Source organism: Rhinichthys klamathensis, unplaced genomic scaffold (genome assembly GCF_029890125.1).
Source record: "Rhinichthys klamathensis goyatoka isolate OS25496 unplaced genomic scaffold, OSU_Roscu_1.1 h1tg000473l_1, whole genome shotgun sequence".
Classification (NCBI taxonomy): Eukaryota; Metazoa; Chordata; class Actinopteri; order Cypriniformes; family Leuciscidae; genus Rhinichthys; species Rhinichthys klamathensis.
The window spans coordinates 37,155-51,742 of NW_026606961.1; the positions used below are offsets into that span (position 1 = coordinate 37,155).

Here is a 14,588-nt window from a genome sequence, read left to right on the forward strand (position 1 = left end):
TGCTCTCATGTTTGCGCGAATCATTTTTCACCAGACTGCTTTATAAACAAGGGTCAGTATAAAGCTGGTTTTGCTAAGAAGCTGCTCCTGAAAAAAGAATCGGTACCAACTATTCATGTCCCTGCTGCACCTCCAGAAGAAGTGAGTGTAAAATTGTATTAACCTTTATATTAATCTTTGCAAATCGCTTGCACGCTTCACGATTAATGCGGCTAAGGTTTACACTCAGGGTACATTACTGCATGTTTTTTTATGTACGACGTTCTCAATATAATTCATAATCCCACGTTTATAATGAACAACGCGTTATGGTTATTGTGTTACAAACTGAGTACGTATACATCAGTAAACACATAGCGTTCGTACATCTCACCAAGTTACTCTAACGTTTCCCTGCCAGTACATACAAAGATAGATCAAAGTGACATTATGTTAACCAACCATTCAGAAACATCCTGTTCAAGCCTTAATTGTTGAACTTCTTTGCGGTCGTCATCTTGTTCCGGGTCCGACTCCGGTTAAAACTGATACGATTGCACAGATGTGTCTTCAGAGACTCCCGCTGCCATTCTTGTTCCAAAACATACCCTCAACTGTTGTCAAGGCAACACTCCACGTGCGTTGTGTCAAAACGATATCCATGCATGCAGTGTTGTGCCTGAACGCGTTCATTGAACTCGTTCATATTTTGTGCGAACGTGAACTGAACGTACTGTATTACTGCCTGATGAATTTTACTGTGAACTAGTTTATGGTGACTGTGAACGCACGCTCTCTCAGTTTAACTTCGTTCAATAGGGTGCCAGATTTCTATAGTGCCTGCCTTCCAGGCGAAAACCCAGCTAAAACACACCGTAAACAGGCCTTAATATGTAGCGAAAAAACACCCAATCTGGCAACACCAGCCACCAGTTTCACACCGCCGCATGCGACATCAAAACAAAAAGCAGCATGCAGTCGACAAAGCAGCGAGGAGGCGTCGTATGATCATTTAAACGAGTTTTATGACAAGGTCATACATTCCTCAAAAATCTTACATTTCTGTGCAAACTTTGCCCGCCGATAAAAGAATTGCTGTCTGTGGTTGTATATGGGCTGTGGCAATAATAATAATAATAATAAAATAGCTCAAAGCAACATATGGAAAAAAACAACTATGAACTAGTTCATTTTTGGAACTGTGAACTTAGTTCAAAATTTTGAAGTATGAACTATGAAATGAACTAGTTCATTTTAAAATTTGTGAACTGAACTTTGAACTAGTTCATGTAGAAAGTGAACTTTCCCAACACTGCATGCATGTGACAAAACATGCATTTGATGCTGGGAAACAAAAAGAATGCTTTCCAATAAATAGAGCTTGAGTGATCAAATGGAATTCAAGCGTAGTTCAGGCATACCACTGATCGCTAAACAATATCAGCTGATGCTCAGCTGATTTGTCCCTCCACCTACTCTAAATCAACTATAGTATTTAAGCTCATTCAACGAATGCTCCTCAGGCCCCATCCACAATACTGCGTTTTAGTTTAGAAACGGAGAATTAAAACGAATACGATCTCCATCCACACCAGCGTTTTAGCTGCGATCTCAGTCCACATTAAAACGACTGAAAACGCGGATCACGTGACCATTCACCTACACTGGGCATGCGCGTGCCGGTGTAAACACCATTCCTCAGGAACCACAACTTCATTGATAAAATGATCCCACCATGCGCTGGTTCTTCCCGGCTTAACCCAAAACCGACGCTCCATGTACGGTCGATACACGGCACGGGAATTGTCACAGATCGCTGGAATAATAGCTTGCCTCCGGCAGTTAACGTTAGAGCATCAGGGAAGAATACGCCATGACTGATGACACCCAATCAGAGAGCCGAGCGTGAGCGTCTGCGTCATCGTTTCTAAAGTCCTCCGTTTTGTCCCATCTTCACTAAAACGCCTTCCGGAGATTCAAAACGCAAAACGGGTCTACAGCGTTTCTAAACTTCTCCGTTTTAGGTCTTCGTTTTTGACGTTTAAGTCTGGACGGGAGGTGCAAACGTAGCAAAAGGTCTCCGTTTCTAAACGAAAACGTAGTAGTGTGGACGGGGCCTCAGTATGTCGCACAGACATTTACACCCACCTCCACCCCTTCACCTCCTAGCATCTTCATAATAGAGCAGTGGATTCTGTATAGAAACTATGTACGTAATCATTGTATCTCCTTCTGTAAACATATGCTAAGAAACATTTGGTTATTAAAAGGCTTGGGGGATTTGTGTCTCAAGGATGTCTCAAGCTGTCTAGTATGGCAGCTCAAGCACCTTAGAGCCTAAGCCTCTCGCCAAATCCAAAGATTTGTCAATAAATTTCATTCTCAAAGTGGTCCTGACTGAACTAAACAGAATAGAGACCATAATAACACATTTCAAAAGACCAAAGCTTAAGTTACTGGGTGACAAAATGACTGAACCCTCCTTCACATATACACTTACGCACACATTCAACTGTCAATAGGACATACAGGCCCATAGCAGAGTAGTAAAGGAGATAACGAAATCAGAGTGGCACTTAACACAGCAATTCTACCAGCACATGCTCAGTGAGTGGGCCAACACCTCTGTACACGAGTCACGACTCATTCAAGGTCAGTCCAGTAACGGTCCTATCGAAAGTGCAGTAGAATGTTACTGCACCTTACATTAGGAACCGCTCTGAATAAGGCGGAGTAATTTTATCGATTCTGCGATATAAATCGATATTTTTTCCACAAGAAAGTATCGATTTTTAAGCCGCGAGTTTATCGATACATAAGTCCCATTCAAATCCCCCGTGTTTAACTTAGCTCATCAAGGGGCCGTTCACAAATCATGTCTTTTGCGCACTCAAGTTCGTTATTTCAAATGTAGGCGCGCGGCAAGCGCGCTCATAATTTAAGCGACGCGCATTTTACCCTAGGCGCAGCGAGATGAAAACGCCTCAACTTTTCAGAATGCCGCAAGCGCACCGCAGTTCATGTGACAAGAACCAACCATCAGCTTCACCCTTTCCGTAACATTGAAAGCTCGGTCAACATGAAGGATGGGGGTGCACCCAAACACTACGGGTGTTTTTCTCTTCTCCGTAAATAAATCTTGTAACTTAGCAGAGCTACAGCAAGCATTTTTCGGTGGTGGAAATCTATTAGCTACTAAAAGAAGAACAAGAGGCGAAACTCTGATGCTTTTTTGGTAACAGCCACTAGGTGGCGCTTCAGTAGCGCGGCCACCATTTTGGGGTGAAAATTCCAACTGGAGTTACTGGACAACAGCACAGATAACAGTTTTTTGAGGTAGTTTTTTCTTGCATTAGTGAATATTTCCATTTTATGCAACTTTACACATTTACTACTATTATTAGTTACCAACTCCACTAGGCCTGAAATATATTTTGTACATTTTAATGCCCTGGATCATGCTACAAACATGATGATCTTATAGAATATGATGCTGCTGCATTGCTGTGTCCGTTATCCTATAACTTTAATTGCCACTTTGGACAGTGGCTGTGTTTTTTTGTTTACATAGTCTTGCTTTAATGGTCATTAATATAAGATAGTACTGCAAAAAAAACAGTTTACTGTAAAGCTATTCTATTGCTGTTATACATTTATTGTCCAACATTTACATTTTAGTACAATTTATTTGCTGAATTAATTTATTTCATTGATAACTTATTTTTGTATGTAACGTTATGTGTACCTTCTGGGAAACAGTCTAACGTTATCATAACTTTATGAACTGATATCACTTTATTCTTACCTGTCTGTCACACTTAATATGGAGAGTAATATAACGTTAATGAATTAAATCCTTGAACTTCCCTGTCTCAAGTTATGTGGGGGAAAAAGCCTGGTTAAGTAGCAACTTCTTTTTAACTGCTATAACGTTAACTGTTGTGAGTTAAAATAATCACCTAATTATTTCAGCCTAAAAATGACCTCTGCACTGGACTAAATATATGTATAATTATATGACGGCCGAGTCACTTTCACCCCAAAATGGCGGACGCGTAGGGCTGCTGCTGGGCGCTGGTGTTGCAATGGAACGTTCTATTGGCTTTTCGTTGTGGAGAGCGCAGTGCATGGTTGCTTAGCAACGACAGACGCCACGGGAAAATCGGACCGAATTTTACTATTAATAATAAAATATAAGCTAATGTGCATTAAATGCCAGTAATTTATCTTTTTTGACTCATTCTTTTTATAAAAATGATTTAAAGGCTGAAATATGTGAGGTTTATCTTTTTATAAAACCTTTTTTCTCAAAACTTTTTGCACTTTTTAACTCTGCACTGTTAATTGCAATACTGCACTTTATTTACTTTTCAAAGGCTTGTAAGCTACAGTTTGCACTGTTTCAATAAATGGAACTAATTTTTTTAGTTTTCAGTTCAATTAATTCAATCCAAGTAAATTGAACACTCACAAGATGTCACCAAAATCACTCTGTCCCCTTTAAATCTTTCAGAAAATGATGTAAGTGTATAGAATTATATCGAATCGTATCGAATCGTATCGTTGGCTGAATATCGTGATATATATCGTATCGTGAGCTGAATATCGTGTATCGTGAGATTAGTGTATCGCTACAGCCCTAGCTCTGAACCGGTTTGGTGGTGTCAAGTGATAGGTTTTGTTTATAAAAAAAAAGATCAAAAGACCAAAGCAGATTCTACCAGTCACATATTGAAGAAGTGAAACAGGGGAAAATACAGAAGTCATGAGCAGTTTGTTGACAAAAGAAAGCAGTTCTTACAGGGTTTGTTGACAAAGAGGTGAGCAGGTGGCTGGATATATTGACCACACAAAGCTTGTTGGCGCATTTTGCATTTAATACAAACGAAAACCATGAACGGCCGCTAATTTACTCTGAGAATTTAAGACAAAAGATTTTTATTCTGTTCCGACAGGTGAAAAATCAGCTGTTTTACTGCATTACAGACTTCTGTTCAAGCCTCATAAAACATCTCATTACACTACTATCACATGGACAGGCTCTTTGAGAGCTACTTTACAGGGAGCAAATGACAGAATTAACCACCCATCCAGAATCGTAGTCCCTGCCTCGTCCAAATGACAAGCCACCCTTTGCCAACTCCCCAGCTGTCTCTAATGAGTTGCTTGAAATAATTTATTGAAATAATAAAAAAGGGAGCATAGTGGTCATTCAAGAGGGTCAGGCTCAATAAGCAAACACAAAAGAAGCAACTTCCATCATAGGACCGTGATCTGCATTGTGCCAAGTCAGCCAACATACTTTTTACAGGTGGTCAAACAACAACAGAAGGGCCACAAACCACCTATCCATCACTTGAACAGCATGCAGATAATGTGGATGTGATTTTCCAAACAAATAAAAATTCTGCCATTTTCAGAAGCACATGAATTTGTTTTGTGGAATACAAAAGATTTTGTTATACAGAATCTCTCAGTTTTCATCCATACTACTGCCCCGTTTACACGAAGGGAAGACACAGATATTTCCCTTTGGTTTGGCCTCTCATTTACACAAAAACCCTGTTTTTAATCACAGAAAACGATTATTTCTAAAAACTCTGGAGATTTCTGATAATGCCGGTTATGTGTTGTTGTGTCAACTGGGAGAAACGGGGTTTTAGGTTCTCAAACGTCACATTATGCGTCAGAAAATGCTTAATGTCATGTGAGCGCCCAGTTTGGCATAGTTATGATGGCGCTCGACGGCATATTTAATGCAGGTTGATGTAGCCTAAATTACAACTTTTTCGAAAACGATGTTGTGTGCACTATGTTATAATTGAAAACGGAGGAGGGGGGGGGGGGGGGGGGGGTATTAATTTCTCTAAATACCTGGCTATGTGTAAATGTAGCCTACATTTTTTACCATAAAATAAAAGTGAAAAGTGACTGTCATAATCTGCTTAGAAGCTCCATAGAAGAAAGTCTATAGGATTGAGCTTGTGTTGTCATTTTGTGCAAATGGACAAATTCAATTTTAAGGAACACCTTTAAATAACATAAAACAAAGAGAAAGAGTATAAACAAAGAGAAAACCATTTGATAAAGCACAAGTTTATATTAAAAAAACAACATTAAATAAAACAAATCAATGAGAAAGTAAGAATAAAAGCACTTCAACTCAACAGTTGTTGTTTGTGAGAGAGAACTTTTGCACTAAAGGCAAATTAAATAATTGTGTCCAGTCAGCAAGTTCAGTGAAACTCACAGAACTGAAAACATCTACATGGGAAACAAACACACAGCTCTAGTATTTGTCACATTACATGACAGAACTGTGAGAACGATGATGTATTTTATATTTTAGATAATGCTGAGCAAAACACTAAAACAGACTTACCACTAGGATATACTGAACTTAGCAGTAGAGCTGTCGCGATAGTCAATATATCGACTTATCGCACGATATATGGAAATGAGCGCGATCATTTTTGGTGCCGCGATATATTGCAACTGATAATTTGTTTTATTATTAAAAATAATAATTAGATTTATTTTTACATTACAATGAATGTCACCAACATTTTAGTTGATCGCGCTGCCTCTGTCATCTTGTCTGCACTCTGTGTCGGAGGCGGGGCTCAGGCAGCGTGTCCCCACACACACACACACACACACAGAGAGAGAGACACCGTCAGGTAAAGAGAAGGCGTGAACCAACTGCATTTTAAAGTGTTCTGCGACATCTACAGCGAGCCAGTTAGGAATAACGAGTCCAACATGGAATTGAGCCATGTGAGTGATTTTATTCAGAGTGAACACGGTGAATCTGACTGCAGTAACGTTAGATGTGAAAGATATGAATAAAAATGATGTTTATTCAGCCAGCTCACATACCTGTATTTACTTCCTTTTTTCGGTCGAAGTCCACAGTAGTCAATTGTCGAGTTCGCGGGCGCGATCATTAGTTATCTTATGGCGCTTTTCCATTACCAGTACCAGCTCGACTCGACTCGACTCGCCTTGGCTCGCCTCGACTCGGCTCGCTTTTCGCTCCGTTTTCCATTGCAGAAAGTACCGCCACAAATAGTACCCGGTCGTCATAGCGACGCATTTCGTTCCTCGTTGCCCCATCAAGCTCTCGCTGGATCCTTTCTTCGGCAACCAAACAAAGGAATGTCTGCACCTCCTCGTTTGACCACGGCGTATTCTTCCGAGTTGCCATAATAGTAAGTTTAGTAACTATCTCTGGCCAAACTATTTAAAATACTCCATCTGGCGCGTGCAATGATGACGCAGATTCTCTGTGACCAATCAGCAGTCGGCATTGTTTTCACGTCACATTTTAGTATCGGCTTAGCTCGCCTCAGCTCGCTTGGAACCTCGCCGGAGGTGGTACGAAAAAAAGTACCCGAAAGCAGGTACAGGTACAACTTTTACACAGTGGAAAACCAAACAAAGGCGAGTCGAGTCGAGCCGAGCCGAGCCGAGGCGAGCTGGTACTGTGTAGTGGAAAAGCGCCAATAGTTACCAATGATCGCGCGCGCGAACTCGACAATCGACTACTGTGGACTTCGACCGAAAACAGGAAGTAAATACGGGTATGTGAGCTGGCTGAATAAACATCATTTTTATTCATATCTTTCACATCTTTATTCATATCTTTCACCGTGTTCACTATGAATAACATCACTCACATGGCTGTTCACTTAAAATGACACATCAAGGATGTTAACAGGTTTAAAACTAGACCCGTTTAAGTCAACAGTGTGCACATTTTAAAAAGGATAACACGGTGTAGGAAACACCGATTTTTGTCGTTGTTCTCTGTACTGACAGCACTCCAAATTTACCAAAAAAATGAGCTCAATGTTAAAATTGACCGGAGTTCTCCTTTAAGCCCCACAAGGTAAACATGTTGGTGTTCCTTTCTCGGAATCTGCCTAACAATTAAAAAACGAATCTGACAGCAGAAATGTCCTGTTGATGCATCTGTGCCTTTGTGTGAGACACTTTAAAAGTTTAAATTGACATATTACTTTGTTTTGATCTAGTTCTTTATACCTTGCACTTTTTTGTTAACGAAAGTGTATTTATTTACTTGTTTTATTTATTTGGGATATATTTTTTCACATTTCACAATGTCTAAATATTGAATAGATTAAGAATAAAATGTTCTTTGAAACAGTGTATTTGCATTATTATGCTATTATATTGTCATTATGTAATCAGTGGCATAAAATGGTCTGAAAATTACAATAATATCGTTTATCGCAATTAATTTTGGTGCAATATATCGCACAACAAAAAGTAGATATCGTGACAGCTCTACTTAGCAGTTGAACATGTCATTATTAACTAATGTGCAACAATTGAGCAAGATAAAAGTGCAACTATACAATGTTTATAACTGTCCGGGGGAGATTATTGATCAAGAAATCAAACTACTTTAATCCCTTTAAAAAATCTCTTAATCTACTTAAAAACTGTGCCCTGTAGAGTGGGTAAAATAACAGTATGATAAACGTTGTTTTGCTATCTCAATATCTTTTTGTGCCATGGCAAAGTGTACTATGGCAATAAAACAATTTAAAGTTTGGTCCTGAGCTTTTCACTAAACTATTGTGCTTAAAGTTTAACAAGGAGAAGATTTTTAAGAAGGACATTACTTCTTTTTGTTTGGTTTGCAGTGACAAACATTAGGGCAAGATTTGGATCAGACCAGCCCCAGACCTCCTGATCCAAAACCACGTGATCAGTAACAGCGACATAGCCAAGAAATGACATTAGATTATATGGAAGCATAATCTCTCAATCAATTTCTGGTAAGGACAAGCACCAAGCTATACTTCCTCTTTTCACGGCAAGGAGCTAAATGACTGTTTAAAGCGTTGATATGGCGAAGTACAACCTACAATAAACAGCCAGTCCAGACCATCCTTTCTGAACTGCTCATTGCTCTATAAAACAGATGTGTGTGGGGTTTGGGGGGCTCTTATACACTTCACCAGTAGGTTTTGCCATTCATTTGTATTGGCCTTAACAAATGCATCCATTACCTTCAGCGATCAGCTCCTCCACCGTCACTTGGTATCGACCGACAGCAAACACCTTCCCGATGTAGTTGCTGCTTCCAGTACCAGATCCAGACCCACCCCCGAGACTTCCGCTCTCTGACTTCGGCATACGCGAAAACTTCTTCATTCTTGCCTCTTGTGTTCCCGTCTTCCCCAAACGGACAGTTCCAATCAAACCAAAGACGATTAAAACGCCAATCTGCTCATCTCCGCTCTTTTGTCCAGCATGCTGAGAGAGCTGCTCTCCCGAGATGCGCCAGGCACTTCAGTGCTCGAGGGACGCAGAAAGGCGTAGCTGAATGCTTCCTTATTTCCCCCAAAGCCCGATGAAGAAACTGCATAGAAATAAACCGTCAGGGCAAGCGTTTCGTCGTTAATGAGTGACAACAGCACGAGTGATAACGTCCACGCTGCTGTGTTTTAAGGCCGACTCCAGTAACGGCTGGCTAGCGAGCCTGTGCGGGAGCTGGAGAGACAATTCGCCTCGCTAACTGGCTAACAACGGCGAAACGCTCTGTTTAGCCAAAGCATACTTTTGTGTTCAGTCGAAAGCTTAAATTGGTTTAAGTCCAGGTTATCTGAAACCAATGTGAACAACAAATAGGCAGAAAGTGGGTGTGTTAGGCGGAAGCTACGCTAGCGAAACTCTTAAACGATGACTGCTGCCACTTCCCCTTTGGATAGTTTAGTTAGCCAGCTCGCTAGCTGATTGGCTTCCTCTATCTGCTTGAAGAGGACACCGTGTATCATAGTAAAAAGTACTAACGTTACTAGAAAATAACCCCGAAAACCTCCGAGCGGCCGATCGTTTCTGGTGTTGTGAACAGCGTTTGTTGTTTCTTTTTAAACGGCAGAGCGGGTCCTCGTGCTCTGGAAGTCCCCAGTCACACTGATAAAGTTCGAACTCTCGTGACTCGCCGGAGAATTGGTGGGAGGTTTGTTATCGCCCAATCCGACTGTCTGACAACCTAACTTGTTTTGTCCGATTTCTTCCTATTGTCATGATTGGTGTGAGCTTGCCTTGACGCGTCCTGTAGATGCTCTTCTCTGATGGGATGGCACGGATGACTGTCTCTGCCTGCGCTTTATTGGTCAGTTTGCTTGATAAAGATCTTAACCAATGTGTTTGTCCGTTGAAAGATGTGAATGGATTGGGAGTGTGTGAGGTGCTGATGTAGTGCAACTGGCACATTCCACGAATACTGTCCACTTTTCTGTCCTACGGTTTTTAAGCATCAGATGCACAGATCCAACGTTTTGTTGTTGTGAGAATTATTGGAAACTATTATTTGGTATACAATCAACGACTTGAAAAGTAGCTTACCCTTAAAATGTGGATTAAATAAGAAAACTAATTAGCAATATCGATTATTACCAAAATATCACGTTCCTTTATTTATTTATTGTAATGATGTTAAAGGGGTCCATTATGTGGACTTTTGTACAGCATGGTGGGATCTGGCATGACAAATAAATCTCATTACCCCACATGGAAAGAACCTATATGAGGATATATGCGCATATATGAAACCTATATGCAGTTTATATGCACATATATGCTTCATATATACAGCATATATGCGTATATATTGCACATATAGGCAAAACTGAGGTGCATATATGTGCATATACAGGCCATATAGGTCTCCTGTATTGCTTCTTTTTATCCACATATAAGCCCTATATGTGCATACATGACTCCTATATAGCTCATGGCAGGATCTGGTCATTATACCTCACTTTGGCAACTGTCATACATGATGCCTAGCTCATATTTTCTATTATCAAGGCAATAACTACAACTAACTAAAAAAAGAAATTATGCAAGAACTGTATATGTGCGAACATGTGAAATTGGTATCACATGTAATTGGCATGTTATGGAATTTAACTATGGCAATTAAGTGAGAGGAGATGGAAGCTATGAAAGCTACATTTACAAGGTCAATTCTTTCTTGTATGAAGATAGTGGAAAAAGAAGGAAATAACAATGGTTTGTCGTTTTTTTATTTTGTCAATCAAGCCCTTTTTCCAATTTCAAGTCACTTCCAGATTTACATTATACAGCTCATACACATCCACACATTCACCGTTCCACCAAATGCAATGCAAAATGCAATGCTTTCTTGTCTTAATGCAGTTTCTATATGAATATGGCTGAAAGGTCATTACAGTCTAAATGTAGCAAAAGAAAAGAAAAAAAAAAGAACAGAACATACATTGAAGTAATCATCTTCATCATCATCATCATCATCATCATCCCATCTATCTGAGCATTTCACTATGGTTAATGAATTTGAAGACAAGCATTTTGAGTCTTTAAAGTTTTTAAAAAATCGAAAAGCCCAAAGATCTGTATCTCTGCTAAATGAATTTAATATGTTTGAGATGCCCTTTATCTTTTTTCTTTTTCTTTTCTTTTCTTTTTTTCCAAATTATTGTTGTTTCAACTTATACTTATCAAATGTGAAAATCTGTAAAAGAAATGTGTCAAGAACTTGATATCAAACTCTGTAATTTTGAAAATGCAAAAAAAAAAAAAAAAAAAATTCTCCACTCTGCTGTTTTCTGCTCTTATTGTTTGAATCGTTTGTTTTCTTGATTTCCCGCAAGTACCATGTTTTTTAACATGCCTCAGAGAAAAACACTTTTTATCAAGTGGCTAACATGCAGCATTTTCTCCATCATACACTATGTTTTCAAATTAATTGCATGCCATTTAGCAATACAAGCCCAGCATTTATTAATATGATATTCTAATATCGATCTAGCTTACTGCAGTGTGCAACGTGTCTCATAGCAGCCGCCGAGCGAACAACACGTTATAACATCATTTTCAACAGACAAATGTAAATGATAAAACAGCGCTGCTAGCCCACATATGCTTGACCTGAAGAAGCGGAAGCGGCATAATAAAAGTTCCTCTGCTCTCGAGGCGTGTCTCGCGCTCGTCTCTCATTAGAAATCGCTCCAGCGGCCTCGTTCTGCTCCCACAGCACTCGGCCCTGCTCTGCTTCATACTACAGTAATGTTAATAATCTCATCCATGAATATTATTTCTGCCCGAGGGCCGAGTCCCGTCGGATTCTTTTCCACCGGCTGTGAGGTGAAGACAACAACTCCCATGATTCCACGCTCAATCTTGGCATTGTCAAGCTACGCCTTTGTTTTGAATAGGCGACCTCTAGCGGCAAATAACTACATATTGTGCCTTTAACTGTCTATTTGTCTTCTAAAAAGTGTCATGCCCTATATTCCACCCTATTCAAGAAAAGTAAAGCAGATGTTTTGCATAGTAAGTTGCTTAGAGATTACACTCTAAAGTGCAAAATAATGAATTGCATGCATAAGAAAAAACAATCCAAGGCACTCGAGTAATTAAGTTTTAGAAAAAATATTAAAAAGCCGGTGCCGTAGCTTGTTACCTGTTTTTAAAATCTAAGCCGTGAAAGAATAAAGACTTTTTATATTTTTCTTAAAAAAGAATTACTCGAGTGCCTTGGATTGTTTTTTCTTATGAGTGGAACCATCCCTACACCCAAAGAGCACAGAGATACTGAAGTAACACCCCGTGCAGCATTCCTTGTATTAATGAATTGCATACATTAGCTATAAATATTTTTCAAATAAGTATGAAGTTGAGTTAGATTTTTTTTTGTTATTATTGTATAATAATCTATACATGTATCTCCCACCTATAATTTTCAAACATGATACTCATAATTAAATGTATAAGTTAATATATATTTAAACAGGAGACTGATTCAGCTCATTTAAACTGTGTCCCAATTCGGAGGCTGCGTCCTCCGGAAGTTGCATTTTAAGGCTGCATACTTCATCAAGGATGTCTTAAGAAAAGTAACAGTAATAAAATTTACTGTTATTCCTCATGAGGTGTAAAATACTGTAATTTCTTTCTTACTTGGTTACTTTTTTTAAATGAGACGCCTTGATGACGTATATGCAGCCTTCAAATGCCTCCTCCGGAGGACGCAGCTTCCGAAATGGGACACACACAGCTACAATGTTTAGAAAGATTACGTCAGATTGAGACAGTCATGTGATGTTAACCAGTCTGGATTGACAACACCCTTTGAGCGTCCTCATAGGTACGTCTGTTAGAGTCAGACAGTTCACGAAAATGTCCTGCCTGCCCTCTAATGGTCAAACACTGCAAAATTAGCAGGTACTTCCTCATCCCAGAAAATTACTGTACATGTTAGATGTTAAGATTTGTACCTTTTGCAATGTTCATACCACTCACATTTTGTGGATCAACAACTTTTATATTGTTAATTTTTGGATAACAATCATATTTAAAATGTGCCCAGATCATCTACACAAGAAAACCGTAAACTATTTAAATTGGGATATTTAGAAAATAAAAATGTCAAGGGCTGTAATACGAAATGTATACAAAGCTTGTACAAATGTGACGGCTAGGCCTATCTGATAATAGCTACAGATGTAGGTCGAGTCTGGGATTATTACATGGGATTAATGAGGATCTGCTGCTCCCTCAGGCACCTCTCCACCTCAATACAGATCAACTCCCCTGACTGTGCGAAGTTTCATCAGCGGCAACTCCCTGAAAAGATGACTCAACGATGTGCACATCACAAGAACACCCATATATCTTGGTTATCTTCATCATAATACGTGAAGATAACCAATTATTATTATTATTTTTTTTTTTGGTTGTTTTTCAAACATAGTAGGCTACATAACGCTCAACGCTAAGGATTTTTTTCATCATCTCCGTCAACTGTCCCGAGTGTCGTTCACACTGCCGCCGGGCCTTCGGGCAGTCCTTATTGTCGAGCCCTGCAATGTTTAATAAAACTTTTGGGAGCTGTGATTTTACTATAATTATTATTATCATGAGTAGAATCTACTGTCATATACTCATATTTGAGTTAAATAACTGAGGTCCAATTTTTCTTTTTACCAAAAATGGGGTAGCTAGGTCTACACTATCTACAAGTCTGGCTAGTGGCTACAATTTAATATAAAGTAAATGTGCAATGAAAAGGGGAAGTTCAGAAAAAAAAACCTCAAGCAGGAGCCATGTGGACTTAATGACATTTAGGCCTACATCTGGCAAATTGTGCCATAAATTCTTAGAAATTAAAATGCGGCAGGTAAATTGAATTAAATAATAGAGACAGAAACAGACATGGAAAGAAGGCCAATGATTAAGACATCAATAAGTGGAATAAAACATCTTACTATTATGCCCAGACAGCATGTAAAAACACTCTGCTGTAGTGTATGAAAAACAAGATGGCAAAAAGGTAATATGTAAAAAGATTTTTTTTTTTACAAAAAAGACTGAAATGCAGATATTTGCACAGTACTTTATTTTTTTTAATAATCATGATTTATCAGAATTCCAATGGGGTTTAATCTAAATCATTTTGTCTGGGAGTTGTTGTTTTTTTTAACTTCACTAATCACTACCATTAAATATGAATCAATATGAATGTAACTTTACCTGCTGCAGTAAACCAGACATATGAATGATATATTTCCTGAAAAAAGCTCTACAAA

The 14,588-nt window shown here is 39.0% G+C and overlaps 1 protein-coding gene across 1 annotated transcript in view; it reads right to left on the reverse strand.

The window, feature by feature from the left end:
* Window positions 1-10,020, reverse strand: part of LOC130072033 (BMP-2-inducible protein kinase-like) — a 40,691-nt gene extending 30,671 nt beyond the window's left edge. The window contains exon 1 of the mRNA XM_056236909.1: window positions 9,021-10,020. Coding sequence (XP_056092884.1) covers window positions 9,021-9,165 — 145 coding nt within the window. The 5' untranslated portion in view covers window positions 9,166-10,020. The remainder of the gene's footprint in view (window positions 1-9,020) is intronic.
* Window positions 10,021-14,588: the final 4,568 nt, after the last annotated feature.